The sequence below is a fragment of the Oncorhynchus masou genome, chromosome 21, assembly GCF_036934945.1.
Source record: "Oncorhynchus masou masou isolate Uvic2021 chromosome 21, UVic_Omas_1.1, whole genome shotgun sequence".
In the NCBI taxonomy this organism is placed as follows: domain Eukaryota; kingdom Metazoa; phylum Chordata; class Actinopteri; order Salmoniformes; family Salmonidae; genus Oncorhynchus; species Oncorhynchus masou.
In genome coordinates this window covers 28,248,884-28,261,994 of record NC_088232.1, presented here as the reverse complement: position 1 = coordinate 28,261,994, position 13,111 = coordinate 28,248,884, and the positions used below count along the sequence as shown (strand labels likewise).

The 13,111-nt window shown below is 48.0% G+C and overlaps 1 protein-coding gene across 10 annotated transcripts in view; it reads right to left on the bottom strand.

The window, feature by feature from the left end:
- Positions 1–13,111, bottom strand: part of LOC135508051 (homeobox protein Meis2-like) — a 117,919-nt gene that overhangs the window by 92,968 nt on the left and 11,840 nt on the right. For all 10 annotated transcript variants that reach the window (XM_064927964.1, XM_064927965.1, XM_064927963.1 and 7 more), the window contains one exon: positions 10,645–10,759. In XM_064927964.1, the coding sequence (XP_064784036.1) occupies positions 10,645–10,759 (115 nt within the window). The remainder of the gene's footprint in view (positions 1–10,644; positions 10,760–13,111) is intronic.

Here is a 13,111-nt window from a genome sequence, read left to right as displayed (position 1 = left end):
TCAGGGTACACCCACCGTTACACTAGACTAGACCACAGCACACAGCTAGCGTGCTATAGCTAACATGCTAGCTAGCAATACACTTACCCTCAACTATGTTTTGTTTTGAGTGGGACTCTAGCGCTGAGGTGGGGTTAGGAGATGGGGGGGGGGGGATTAGAGAGCCAAAGGAGAAAGTAAAAGAGAGCAAGGCCCATTGGTCAAACACAAAGAAGGGAGCGAGGGAGGAGACCCTGGGAGTCAGGGATAAATCCCAAATAAGCACACCTTAAACAGGGCTGGCTGAGCAGCTACGCAGGGCACCGGTGTCCACCCGCAGGTTTGCCTTTGACAGACGTGGCCTCCCTAACCTCTCTTCAGTTAGAATGGGGACCGGGGTCAGGCCAGACATAGTCTGGTGCTGCCTATGGCACCTGACTGTCTCTGGGACTCACTCTCTTTCCACCTCACTCACATGTAAACACACACACAGAAACAGAGACACAAAGACAGAGAGAGACACAGAGAGAGAGAGAGAGAGAGAGAGAGAGAGAGAGAGAGAGAGAGACAGAGAGAAAGACAGAGAGAGAGAGAGAGAGACATAGAGAGAGACATAGAGAGAGAGAGAGAGAAAGACAGAGAGAGAGAGAGAGAGAGAGACAGAGAGAGAGACATAGAGAGAGAGAGAGAGAGAGAGAGAGAGAGAGAGAGAGAGCAAAAGGCTGTGGGTGGAAAGCCAATCTGGTGGAGACTAGAGCAATTGGATTATTATCACCTCTTAAGGGTGCCTGCTAAAACAAGACCGACAAATTCCTGGGAAAACAGCATCCCTTTAAAGAGGCCGAGCAGCATTGTCATCCTTGTAAAAATACAGCAGCAGCGAGTAAGCGGGGGCATTAATGGACACGGCAGTGCCCTTGGGGGGGCGTGATCTCAAATCCCTTTTAGCCATATTACATCAGGCCCCGCCACGGTGTTCCACATCGCCACGGTGACGGGAGTAATCAGCTAGGGGACCAGGAGTGTAAGCTCTCTGTGTTATGTCTCCTGTTATGCCTCTCACTCTCTGTTACTCTCTCTCTCTATTTGTCCTTCTGTCTCTCTCTTACTGTGTTTCTCTCTCTCCTTTGCTCTACCTCCAACTTACTCTATATCTCTATTTACATCTTCCTGTATCTCTCTCTCTCTCCTGCCCATGAGGTGCAACAGAGTCACCATGTTCCATATAGTTAAATTATGATTGCTTTCCTGTTTCCCCCCATCGTTTCCTCTCTGTTTTTTAATTATACCCAACTCACATCCAGAGAAGCTGGTCTTTATCTACTCAAAGAGAAGACAGAAAGAAAGAAAGAAAGAAAGAAAGAAAGAAAGAAAGAAAGAAAGAAAGAAAGAAAGAAAGAAAGAAAGAGAGAAAGAAAGAAAGAAAGAAAGAGTATCCCCAAAGCTTTCCCCTAATAGCGCATAACATACATTCTCTTCAGCTGCTGTCAGAATAATTTTGGTAATTTTTTCCCTATGTCCAGCAAACATTAGTTTGCACATTAGCCTGACCCAGTTACTGTGGCTTTGCTGCTGCAGAGAGAGAAAGAGAGGGAAAGAGGACCCAGTCTCGGGTTGATCAGAGCCGGGCGGGCCAGGCTGAACTGGGCTGGCGGCCTGTTCATGATTATGGACCAGAGAGACCTAGCCTCAGCCAGAGCGGGAGAGACTGAGGAACATCTGAGAACTAAAGGGAAGGGATGAGAGGAAGAGAGGAGAGGATTGGAGGGGAGAAAGAGGAGAGTGCTTGGGGTGCAAACTGGAGGGGGAAGCAGGAAAGAGGGGGGGGGGGAAATGACGTTACTGGAAGTCCTCTGGTTGACTTACTGGAGGGCATTAACACAACTTTTTTTTTCTTTTGATGTGTGTTTTTTTCTTAATCCACAGATTTGAGCATGTTACGCAGTGAGAGAGGGCGAAGGGGGAGGGAGGACTGGAGAAAGAAAGAGAGGGAGCTGATCATTCTGTTTAATCACCTTTTGGAAGAGGGCCAGATAGTCTGTGGTGCTGGAGTGAGTGAGTGAGTGAGCGAGGGTGAGAGAGGGAAAGAGAGAAAGAGGGAGAGACTAAAAGACAGAGGGGGATGAGCCTGAGAGCTGAGCCCTTTGAAACAGCTTGGAGCAAAGCAGCGCGCATGTGAGAGTGTGTGCGTGCGTGCGTGCGTGTGTGTGTGTGTGTGTGTGTGTGTGTGTGTGTGTGTGTGTGTGTGTGTGTGTGTGTGTGCGTGCGTGCATGTGTGCGTGCGTGTTCATACGTGCGTGTGTGCGTGCGTGTTCATACGTGTGTGTGTGTGTGTGTGAGAGAAAGAGTGAGGCCCTGTTCCCGTAAATGCCTGTGAATGCTGAATCCAGCAAGAATCTGGCCTCAGTGCAGAGTGGAGGGAGCTGAGGGAGCGGGAGGGATCCATTTTAAAACTATGTGCATTAACTATACTTTTCCCCATAGATTAAGCACTCGGCATGAATAATTTAGTCACTCTTATGCTAATGGGATCATGAAAGTATCCCCTCTGTTCTGTGTTTTCTTCCCCCTCCAGAGCAACTATTCTCAGCTTTCAACAATAGCCCTGCCCCTTCCGAACAAACCCAGAGACACTGACAATGCTTTCACAACAACCCCACAGACACCTGAGTAGCAAGGCCTGGACATGTAGTGACACAGGTTACAACACCTTGGAGACCTCTTCATGTACTAATCTTACACATGTAGGAAAGTCATGCTGTAAAGTCTATGTGTGTGTAGGAAAGGCCTGTATAGGAAAGGCCTGTGTAGGAAAGGCCTGTGTAGGAAAGGCCTGTGTAGGAAAGGCCTGTGTAGGAAAGGCCTGTGTAGGAAAGGCCTGTGTAGGAAAGTCTTGCTGTAAAGTCTATGTGTGTGTAGGAAAGGCCTGTGTAGGAAAGGCCTGTGTAGGAAAGGCCTGTGTAGGAAAGGCCTGTGTAGGAAAGTCATGCTGTAGGAAAGGCCTGTGTAGGAAAGGCCTGTGTAGGAAAGTCATGCTGTAGGAAAGGCCTGTGTAGGAAAGGCCTGTGTAGGAAAGGCCTGTGTAGGAAAGGCCTGTGTAGGAAAGTCATGCTGTAGGAAAGGCCTGTGTAGGAAAGGCCTGTGTAGGAAAGTCATGCTGTAGGAAAGGCCTGTGTAGGAAAGGCCTGTGTAGGAAAGTCATGCTGTAAAGTCTATGTGTGTGTAGGAAAGGCCTGTGTAGGAAAGGCCTGTGTAGGAAAGTCTTGCTGTAAAGTCTATGTGTGTGTAGGAAAGGCCTGTATAGGAAAGGCCTGTGTAGGAAAGGCCTGTATAGGAAAGGCCTGTGTAGGAAAGGCCTGTATAGGAAAGGCCTGTATAGGAAAGGCCTGTATAGGAAAGGCCTGTGTAGGAAAGGCCTGTGTAGGAAAGGCCTGTGTAGGAAAGGCCTGTGTAGGAAAGGCCTGTGTAGGAAAGGCCTGTATAGGAAAGGCCTGTATAGGAAAGGCCTGTATAGGAAAGGCCTGTGTAGGAAAGGCCTGTATAGGAAAGGCCTGTATAGGAAAGGCCTGTATAGGAAAGGCCTGTATAGGAAAGGCCTGTGTAGGAAAGGCCTGTGTAGGAAAGGCCTGTATAGGAAAGGCCTGTATAGGAAAGGCCTGTATAGGAAAGGCCTGTGTAGGAAAGGCCTGTGTAGGAAAGGCCTGTATAGGAAAGGCCTGTGTAGGAAAGGCCTGTGTAGGAAAGGCCTGTGTAGGAAAGGCCTGTGTAGGAAAGGCCTGTGTAGGAAAGGCCTGTATAGGAAAGGCCTGTGTAGGAAAGGCCTGTGTAGGAAAGGCCTGTGTAGGAAAGGCCTGTGTAGGAAAGGCCTGTGTAGGAAAGGCCTGTGTAGGAAAGCTCTGGGTTTATCTGACGTCAGTCTGCTTTGGCTACGGTGTCACTAAGGTGTGTGGACACCGTGATTGATTGCCCAAATGCCAGTAAAAGCCACAGGCGGAAAGCACACCAGGCACATCATGATAGCTCTTAATTTATTGTTAATGCGATCATTGTTGCCATTTAAGTGGTTTTGTAAGCAATCTACTGAGGCTAGGCTCCTCTTCCTAAACCTTTTATCCTGGCTGCCCTCACCCTGGCTGCCCTCACCCTGGCTGCCCTCATCCTGGCTGCCCTCACCCTGGCTGCCCTCACCCTGGCTGCCCTCACGCTAACTGCCATCACCCTGGCTGCCCTCAGCCTGGCTGCCCTCATCCTGGCTGCCCTCACCCTGGCTGCCCTCACCCTGGCTGCCCTCATCCTGGTTGCCCTCATCCTGGCTGCCCTCATCCTGCCTGCCCTCATCCTGCCTGCCCTCATCCTGGTTGCCCTCATCCTGCCTGCCCTCATCCTGCCTGCCCTCATCCTGCCTGCCCTCATCCTGGCTGCCCTCATCCTGGCTGCCCTCATCCTGCCTGCCCTCATCCTGCCTGCCCTCATCCTGCCTGCCCTCACTCCACTTTCTATCGCTCTATCCTTCTTTATTCTTTCCTTCTCATTCACTGCCCTCTGTTTTGAAAGAAGGGGGAAGAGGGAGGGATAGCCTGCGTGTTTACACACACACACACACACACACACACACACACACACACACACACACACACACACACACACACACACACACACACACACAAACACCCTTGTTGCTGTGGTGGTGTGTTGTGGTGAGGTAGGGGCACTGGGTAAAAATGATCAGTCCTCCAACAGCTGGGAGTGACGGCAATGGAACAGCAGGTCCAGGCTCTGCTTTATTGTTTATCTGTTGTTTATGGGCCAGTATTCAGCTTTAATTACTACTCTAAATTAAATTTGAACAGGCACCCAGAGACAGCCAGCTATTTCACTCTGGGGCAGGAACAGCAGCCACAAAAACGCAACAAGGCTTCCATCTTGCATTTTAGCTGAGTCCCTGGCTTCCTTTCTGTTGTGGTTTCATGATTATTTTCTCTCCTCCTCTCTTTTTCTTCCCTTACTTTTCTTTGTGGGGGGCTCATTCAAGCACACAGAAAAGCTGTACCCAGGCCTTGAAAAAAGAGAAGAAGAAGCCAAAGGTCCAGAAACTGCCAGATTCAGTAGGCCATGTTCGCACTGTGCTAGCTGGGGCTTTCTGGATATGGCCATGGAGCCCTGTCCCCACCAGGAATGATCCCCATCTAGTGAGCTCAACCACAATGACCCTGCCTAGAGGGGCCCTGGCCAGGAGTGGGTGAGCTGCACACACTCCAACACACACTGAAAACACACACACCACACCACCACCAAGGCGAGCACACTGCCACCGAGCCTTGACCACTCTCTACTTCTCTACCTCAACCCCCCTCTCTCTTTCTCTCTCTCTCTCTCTCTCTCTCTCTCTATTTCTCTCTCTCTCTCTATTTCTCTCCCTCAACCCCCCCCTCTCTCTCTTTCTCTCCGTCAACCCCCCTCTCTCTTTCTCTCCCTCAATCTCTCTCTCTCTTTCTCTCCCTCAATCTCCCACTCTCTTTCTCTCCCTCAACCTCCCTCTCTCTTTCTCTCCCTCAACCTCCCTCAACCTCTCTCTCTCTTTCTCTCCGTCAACCTCCCTCTCTCTTTCTCTCCCTCAATCTCTCTCCCACTTTCTCTCCCTCAACCTCACTCTCTATTTCTCTCCCTCAACCTCCCTCTCTCTTTCTCTCCCGCAACCTCCCTCTCTTTCTCTCCCTCAACCTCTCTCTCTCCCTCAACCTCCGTCTCACTTTCTCTCCCTCAACCTCTCTCTCAATTTCTCTCCCTCAACCTCTCTCGCTTTCTCTCCCTGCATCTCTCTGGGGAGTCTATGTTTCTGCCGAACATGGGGGATTGTTCAATTGCTGAGAAAATGTACAAAACGTTTTATCTTTTTTTCTGCTGGGCCTTTTGATATTAAAAGTGGGGAATAGTGTGGAGAGGCATTTTACTCACCACTCAAGATGTCAAAATGGATTTGCTTTTCATGCATAGCTAATAATTACAGGAGCGGTCTAAAGAGAGAGAGAGAGAGAGAGAGAGAGAGAGAGAGAGAGAGAGAGAGAGACAGAGAGACAGAGAGAGAGAATGAGAGAAAGTTTCCCTACCCTGAAGTTGTATCAGTAGTGAGGATGTTTCTGATATCTCAAGATAAGCTCAGAAGAAATCAAAAGAGCTGCTAATCCAAAGAACTGTAAGCCGAGCCAACGCTGATAGTCTGATGGTGGAGAGCAATGAGCTGCAAACTCTTCAGGAAAACTATTGAAACTTCTCCCATGTGCCAGTGCTGTTTCTTAAGCTAGAACACAGGAAGTCCTGCTCACAGAAAGTCTGAAGGTAATAATACATACTTGTGTTTTTCTGGAACTAAATTCCGTTTTTTTAAAGTGTGTGAGGGAATGAGGTGGAGAAGGATGAGACAGAGGGGGTTGGGGGTTAGCAGGCCTGTGTGCTGTACCCAAACCCTCTTTACAAGGTGTCAAAACCTTAACTGGCAATCTCTACTGACAGCTATGAGCATGCTTCACCTTGCTTTACTGCTTCACAGTAAATTATTCCGTAAGAGGGGATACACATATTTTCTCACTGGTTAAATAGTTTTCTGGCAGGGGTTCAGAGTGCTGCTCAGTGCCGAGATACAAGCCAGAGATTACAAATGTACATTTTGCTCACAGCGACCATCTCGAGGCCTGTATCCACACACACACACACACACACACACTATTTCTCTCTCTGTAAGGAGGGAGAGGTATGTGAGGTGTATACTGTAATGTACATCTACCAGGAACTCTAAACTGTCAAAGTGATGTCTTCATTAACATGAGGAGGAAAACAAGAGGAGAATTCACACTCGCCAACGCATCCCCTCAGCCATGGTCAGAGACCCCCTGTGTAGATCTTATATAATCAGGAACATTTCAAACACACGCTGGGAATCACAAGACCCAAAAGGGTGTCCTTAAGACTTCTCCTTTAAAAGAAATTGAGGGATATTTAAGCCCCACACACCTTTTAAAGGTGTTTGGAGAAAAAGGTTGATTCTGTTTTGTTTTGTTTTCTCACAGAACCCAAAATATTGAACTGGAGCTCTTGTCTTTCCTTCCGCCTCCCTGACTCTCTCTCTCTCGCTTTCTCTCCTTATACCCCTCTCCCTCCCCTCATTCTTTTTACCTCAACTAACCTCCACCCCTTTTAACAGAGGCTAACCTGTTAAATACCTCATTAACCAAGTAAGGCACACGTTTAGCTCTTTCACTGTGGGCTTAAGTGTTCCGACTAAGGAGTATATTTTTCTAACGTGGAAATATGGTTGAGATGGGAAGCCTGGCCATGCGTGAAGTGGAGTGGATAGGAGTGGGGACTCTGTCAGAGTGGAAGGGTCAGAGTCGGGAGTCAGGGAGAGCTTCAAGCGTTAACGTAATTGCAAGAATGTGAAAAATGAGGCGGCTGGGCTCCTGAGCGGAGCGAAAGGTCAGAGTGCGCCTCACACAAAACAACTGGCTGGAGAACGGCCTCATTAGACCATTAAATCAGCGGCCCCTCTCTCTCTCCTTTCTCTCTTCTTTTTTCTCATTCACACTCTTTTTTTCTCTCTCTGTCTTGATTTCCTCTCTCAACTCATTTTCCCAAATGTCTTTTTTTCTCCACATTTCTCTTTCTCTTTCTTTTGCTCTATCCCTCTCCTCCATCTTTTCCTTGTGTTTGAAGGGCTTTTTAACCCAGGGCTTTGAGTTGGAGCTGTGTACAGTATTTAGGCTCTTTGGTCTTGGGCAGGGAGGCCCAGGTCCTACGGGGTCCTCATCGGCCTCCTGCTCCGCGTCGTACAGTAACTGTCTTTGCCTATATTGATCAGCTGTTACTGGATCCGGTGCAGAGGAGTCGATAAGTGCTCTGTGGATTACAGGTCACTTGTACTTATGTGTGTAAAATAATCAATAGGCAGTGCATTTCTCTACTCCCTGTTCTCTCTACTGTCTCTGTACTCTCTCTGCTCTCTCTACTCTCTGTACTCTCTCTGCTCTCTGTACTCTCTGTACTCTCTCTACTCCCCTGTTCTCTCTACTCTCTCTGCTCTCTCTACTCTCTGTACTCTACTCCCCTGTTCTCTCTACTCTCTCTGCTCTCTCTACTCTCTGTACTCTCTACTCCCCTGTTCTCTCTACTCTCTCTACTCTCTCTGCTCCCCTGTTCTCTCTACTCTCTCTGCTATCTCTCTGCTCTCTCTACTCTCTCTACTCCCCTGCTCTCTCTATTCTCTCTGCTCTCTCTGCTCCCCTACTCTCTCTGCTCTCTACTCTCTCTGTTCCCCTACTCTCTCTGCTCTCTACTCTCTCTGCTCTCTCTACTCTCTCTGCTCCTCTATTCTCTCTACTCTCTCTGCTCCCCTACTCTCTCTGCTCTCTCTAATCTCTCTGCTCTCTACTCTCTCTGCTCTCTCTGCACTCTCTGCTCCCCCACTCTCTCTGCTCTCTCTGCTGACTACTCTCTCTGCTCTCTAGTCTCTCTACTTGCTCTGCTCTCTCTGCTCTCTCTACTTTCTCTGCTCTCTCCCTTTCCCCCTTGTGCAAACCTCTTTTCTGCATCGCTTCGTCCCTTCTACTACTAGCTTTGCAGGAATGACAAACAATTAATATAAAATAAACCTGAATATAACAGAAAAGTCATTTGACATGTACCTACACTTACTTCTATAAATGGGGTAAATGTTGCTTAAATCTTTGAGCCAAATCTTAGAGCTACTTTCCACCTTGCTAATTTGCAGTGCACCTCGTGAGCCGGAGTTACTGTCACTGTCAAGCCCCTTCCGCTCAGCCAGACAGCTGCCTGTAATGCAACTAGTCCTGACACGGGACCACCACAGGCCCACCTCTAGGAGTGTCTCTGTGGTCAGTAATGGTTCAGCAGCACAGCCACTCCAACAGGCCCACAGACTCAGACAGACTCTATGATTAAACCAGCACAACCACAGAACAGAAACACACACACCATCGATGCATTTTATTGCCTATTGGCAAAACGATAGCCATGATTGGACATGACAAGCGTCTGGCGTCTTGTGGAGACAGACTGTGAGAGAGAGAAGAGTGTGTGTGTGGTGTGATGAAACACCATGTAAACCCCCGAATGGAAATGGACACAAACAATAACACACGCTCGTGCACACATACACACACACACACACACACACTGCCGCCAGTGAAAGGAGATCTGACTGCAACAGAGAACACTGAAAACAAGGGCAGTACAAGAAAGGCACTAGTAAGATAACAGAGTTAGATCACTTAAGTTTGTTCTGTTTTGGTGTTGATGCATCGTGTTGATGCCTGTGTTTCAATAGTTCAACAAAATGTGAATACAAGAAGATCTAAACAGTTTAACTATCCAAAATGCAGACTCACAGACATGACTTGCATTATTGGCTGGCCCTCGCTTCATATTTGTCGCCAAACCCACTGGCTCCAAGTCATCTATAAGTCTTTGCTAGGTAATGCCCTGCCTTATCTCAGCTCACTGGTCACCACAGCAGCACCCACCCATAGCACGTGTTCCAGCAGGTATATTTCACTGGTCACCCCCAAAGCCAATTCCTCCTTTGGCCGCCTTTCTTTACAGTTCTCTGCTGCCAATGACTGGAACAAATTGCAAAAATCACTTAAGCTGGAGACTCATATCTCCCTCACTAAATTTAAGTACCAGCTGTCAGAACAGCTCACAGATCACTGCACCTGTACATAGCCTATCTGTAAATAGCCCATCCAACTACCTCATCCCCATACTGTTATTTTTTTCCCTCCTTTGTACGCCAGTATCTCTACTTGCACATTTATTGCCGTTCCTCTGTTATCCTACCTCATTTGCACACACTGTATATAGACTTTGTCTATTGTGTTATTGACTCTATGTTTGTTTATTCCATGTCTAACGCTGTGTTGTTGTTTGTGTCACCCTGCTTTGCTTTATCTTGGCCAGGTCGCAGTTGTAAATGAGAACTTGTTCTCGACCAGCCTACCTGGTTAAATAAAGGTGAAAAAAAATGATAACTGTAATATAATGTATGCATTATGATAGGCAGGCTGGCAGTCCAGACTATAAAAAGCACGAGCTGTTCTGAGCTGTAATTGGGCTTGTAGAGCTAGCAAAGTTAATATGTTTTAAATGCTAGAGAGAACTGGCAGAAATATCCTATTAACCACCAGCTCTCTTAGCACTCTACCTCTAAATAGCTACAGTTTACAGCAGTTAATAAGCTGCTCTGTGTGTGTGTGTGTGTGTGTGTGTGTGTGTGTGTGTGTGTGTGTGTGTGTGTGTGTGTGTGTGTGTGTGTGTGTGTGTGTGTGTGTGTGTGTGTGTGTGTGTGTGTGTGTGCGCGCAAGTGAGAGAATATTATCACTTTAACACCATTTCTAATGAGCTGTAATTGTAAATTTGATCGTCTCCAAAAGTAGTGTGTTGGCAAGTCTTTAAAATATTATGTTGCATGTGTGCTTGTATGAGTGTGTGTGCATGTGCATGCCTCTATGTGTGTGTGTGTGTGTGTGTGTGTGTGTGTGTGTGTGTGTGTGTGTGTGTGTGTGTGTGTGTGTGTGTGTGTGTGTGTGTGTGTGTGTGTGTGTGTGTGTGTGTGTGTGTGTGTGTGTGTGTGTGTGTGTGTGTGTGCTGGCTCACCTAGTTCGCTGCTGTTGTCGCCGCTCTGTGAAGCGTGGCCCCCACTGGAGGGCCCTGGTGTGCCGGCCGAGTGTGTGGAGGTGGCGTCATCGTGGTCTCTCCAGGAAGCTGGGTTCTGCATGGGTTTTACAAAAAGAGAGAGAGAGAGAGAGAGAAAGAGAGGATTCATCCGTCCGCATTCCCCATCCAAACCGCAAACCAGGAGTGGAGAGAGAGACAGAGAGACAGAGAGAGAGACAGAGAGAGAGAGAGAGAGAGAGAGAGAGAGAGAGAGAGAGAGAGAGAAAAGGAGACCACATGAGTATGTTGGAAACATGAGAGTGACATCTGTAAGAGTCTACAGTGCAATGAGGATCTCTTGGACTGCTTACATTTTCTGGGCAAGCAAAGAGTTCCACTCATTTTGCCCCTCGCACACAATCAACAATGCCACTACAATCAAAGGCCGAAAGAAAAAAGCTTAGCGCATTAAACCGTCTGGCACTAAAGTCCCAACTCTGTAATCAAACAGTTTCATTAATACATAAGAGCACACAACACAGAGACGACGGTTAATGTGCCGTCTGATTTTGAACGCTGCAGGCAGGGCGCTCGCTGAAGAATTGTCTAAACACATATGGCCGGGCCCCGTGGAGTTAGTTTATACCATAACCAATGGAGACTTCCGTGTCAAGTGAGAAATATCGAGGTAAGAAGCCTGAATACACCACAAGAGCCATTCATCATTAGCACTGTCAGAAATGAAAACAAGATTTTACAGTGATTCTCCCTCTAATCTGCCAAAAATGCACACATACACACGCCCCTACACACACACACACACACACACACACACACACACACACACACACACACACACACACACACACACACACACACACACACACACACACACACACACACACACACACATTCAGAGAAAGTACAGAGCACTCCTACAGAGCAGACTGGCTCAAATACTGGTCCAGTAATAGTTTTTACAGAAAAATATAGAGCTCATAAGTAGAGTTTTTCCTTTCTCTCTCTCCTTCCTCTCTCTCCTTCTTCTCTCTCCTGGTCTTTCCCAGGTCCCTGCAGGTCCGGACCGGGAAACAGGAATTCTACAGTACTGTACAGGAAAGGCTTTATCAGTGCCACACGAAGGCAGGCTAGAGGGGGAATTTCCTCTGCCATTCACACCACAGAGAGACAGACTGTGAGATACACAGCACAAACAGACACATGAGTCACACACACACAACCACACAAACACACAGGATAGCCTATTCAAATATAACTCATCACCTGAACACGATGATAAAATGTTGGCGAATGTTGGCCCAACGTTGTCTGGGGGCCTGGAAAAGCAGCCCCTTGAAAGGAGCCCAAGCCAAACAAACACAGGCCTGCACCAAGGCTTCCCACAAACCTCATCCCACTTCTCTCCGCTTGCTTTTTTCAGTCTCAAACACACAAACACACATACATATATGAACAGTGGGAGGGGAATACATTGGCACAGAAATATTTCAAAAGAGCCCGTTTTTTTTTACCATTCTGCCTCAGATCGGTAGCGTTCGCGCTGAACTTTCGCCTGCTAGTGAGGCTGTCCCAGTTTGAGTGAGCTGTTCTGGGGGAGGACAGACAGGGGAGGGCCTGGAGAGGAGTTCACGAGGAGAGGCTATGAGACAGCAGCACAGAGCGGCTCGCTGACTGGCTCGCTGGTTCCCTTGGGTGCCTGGTCCTTATGTGCTCCTGCTCCAGCTGTGCCTCAGCTCAGCAGTCCTCCTTTTATCTGGTACGTTTTCAGGGAGGAAGGCTGTGTTCTCAAACAGCTCAGAGCGGGGCGGCAAACAGCAGACAGACGCAGGCCCTTCAGCCCCAACCACAGCGCTCCACTACAACCCCTCTCAGCGTCAGCTGTTCACCGGATGGCAATCAGATAAAGAACTGGGAGAATTACCCAGAAGAGGAGAGGAGGTGGGGGGGGAATAAGGCAGGCCGGACCGAACAATAGCCCCCCGTGGGTTTTAGCCCTTCTGAACGAGGGAGTGGAGAGAAGAACGTCCCTACTTAATTAAGAGGGGACGGATGATTGGGATCTACTGCTTACCTGGGCTATTGATCAGATATATGGGCTGAGATGGGCTTTGATGTGTCCAAGAGCCTTCGTTTACAAGTATCGGTATATTTTTTACATAGAGAGTAACATCACTAATGTTAGACATCTCATAACTCTTCAATTAAGTCTCACGAGCAAATGTCCTTAAAAAATTTTAAGTGAACGAGAGAGAGAGAGAGAGAGAGAGAGAGAGAGAGAGAGAGAGGGAAAAAGGCGTCAAGAATCCCAGGCAGTGTATGATGTATTTAGCCAGAGCCAGACTCCAAATGGCCTCTTGTTGTTCTAAGGGAAGAAAATGACTGGGTTCCACTTCCTGACACTGAAACACCCATTGCCGGCCAGACTGGCCTAGAAAGCTACTATACA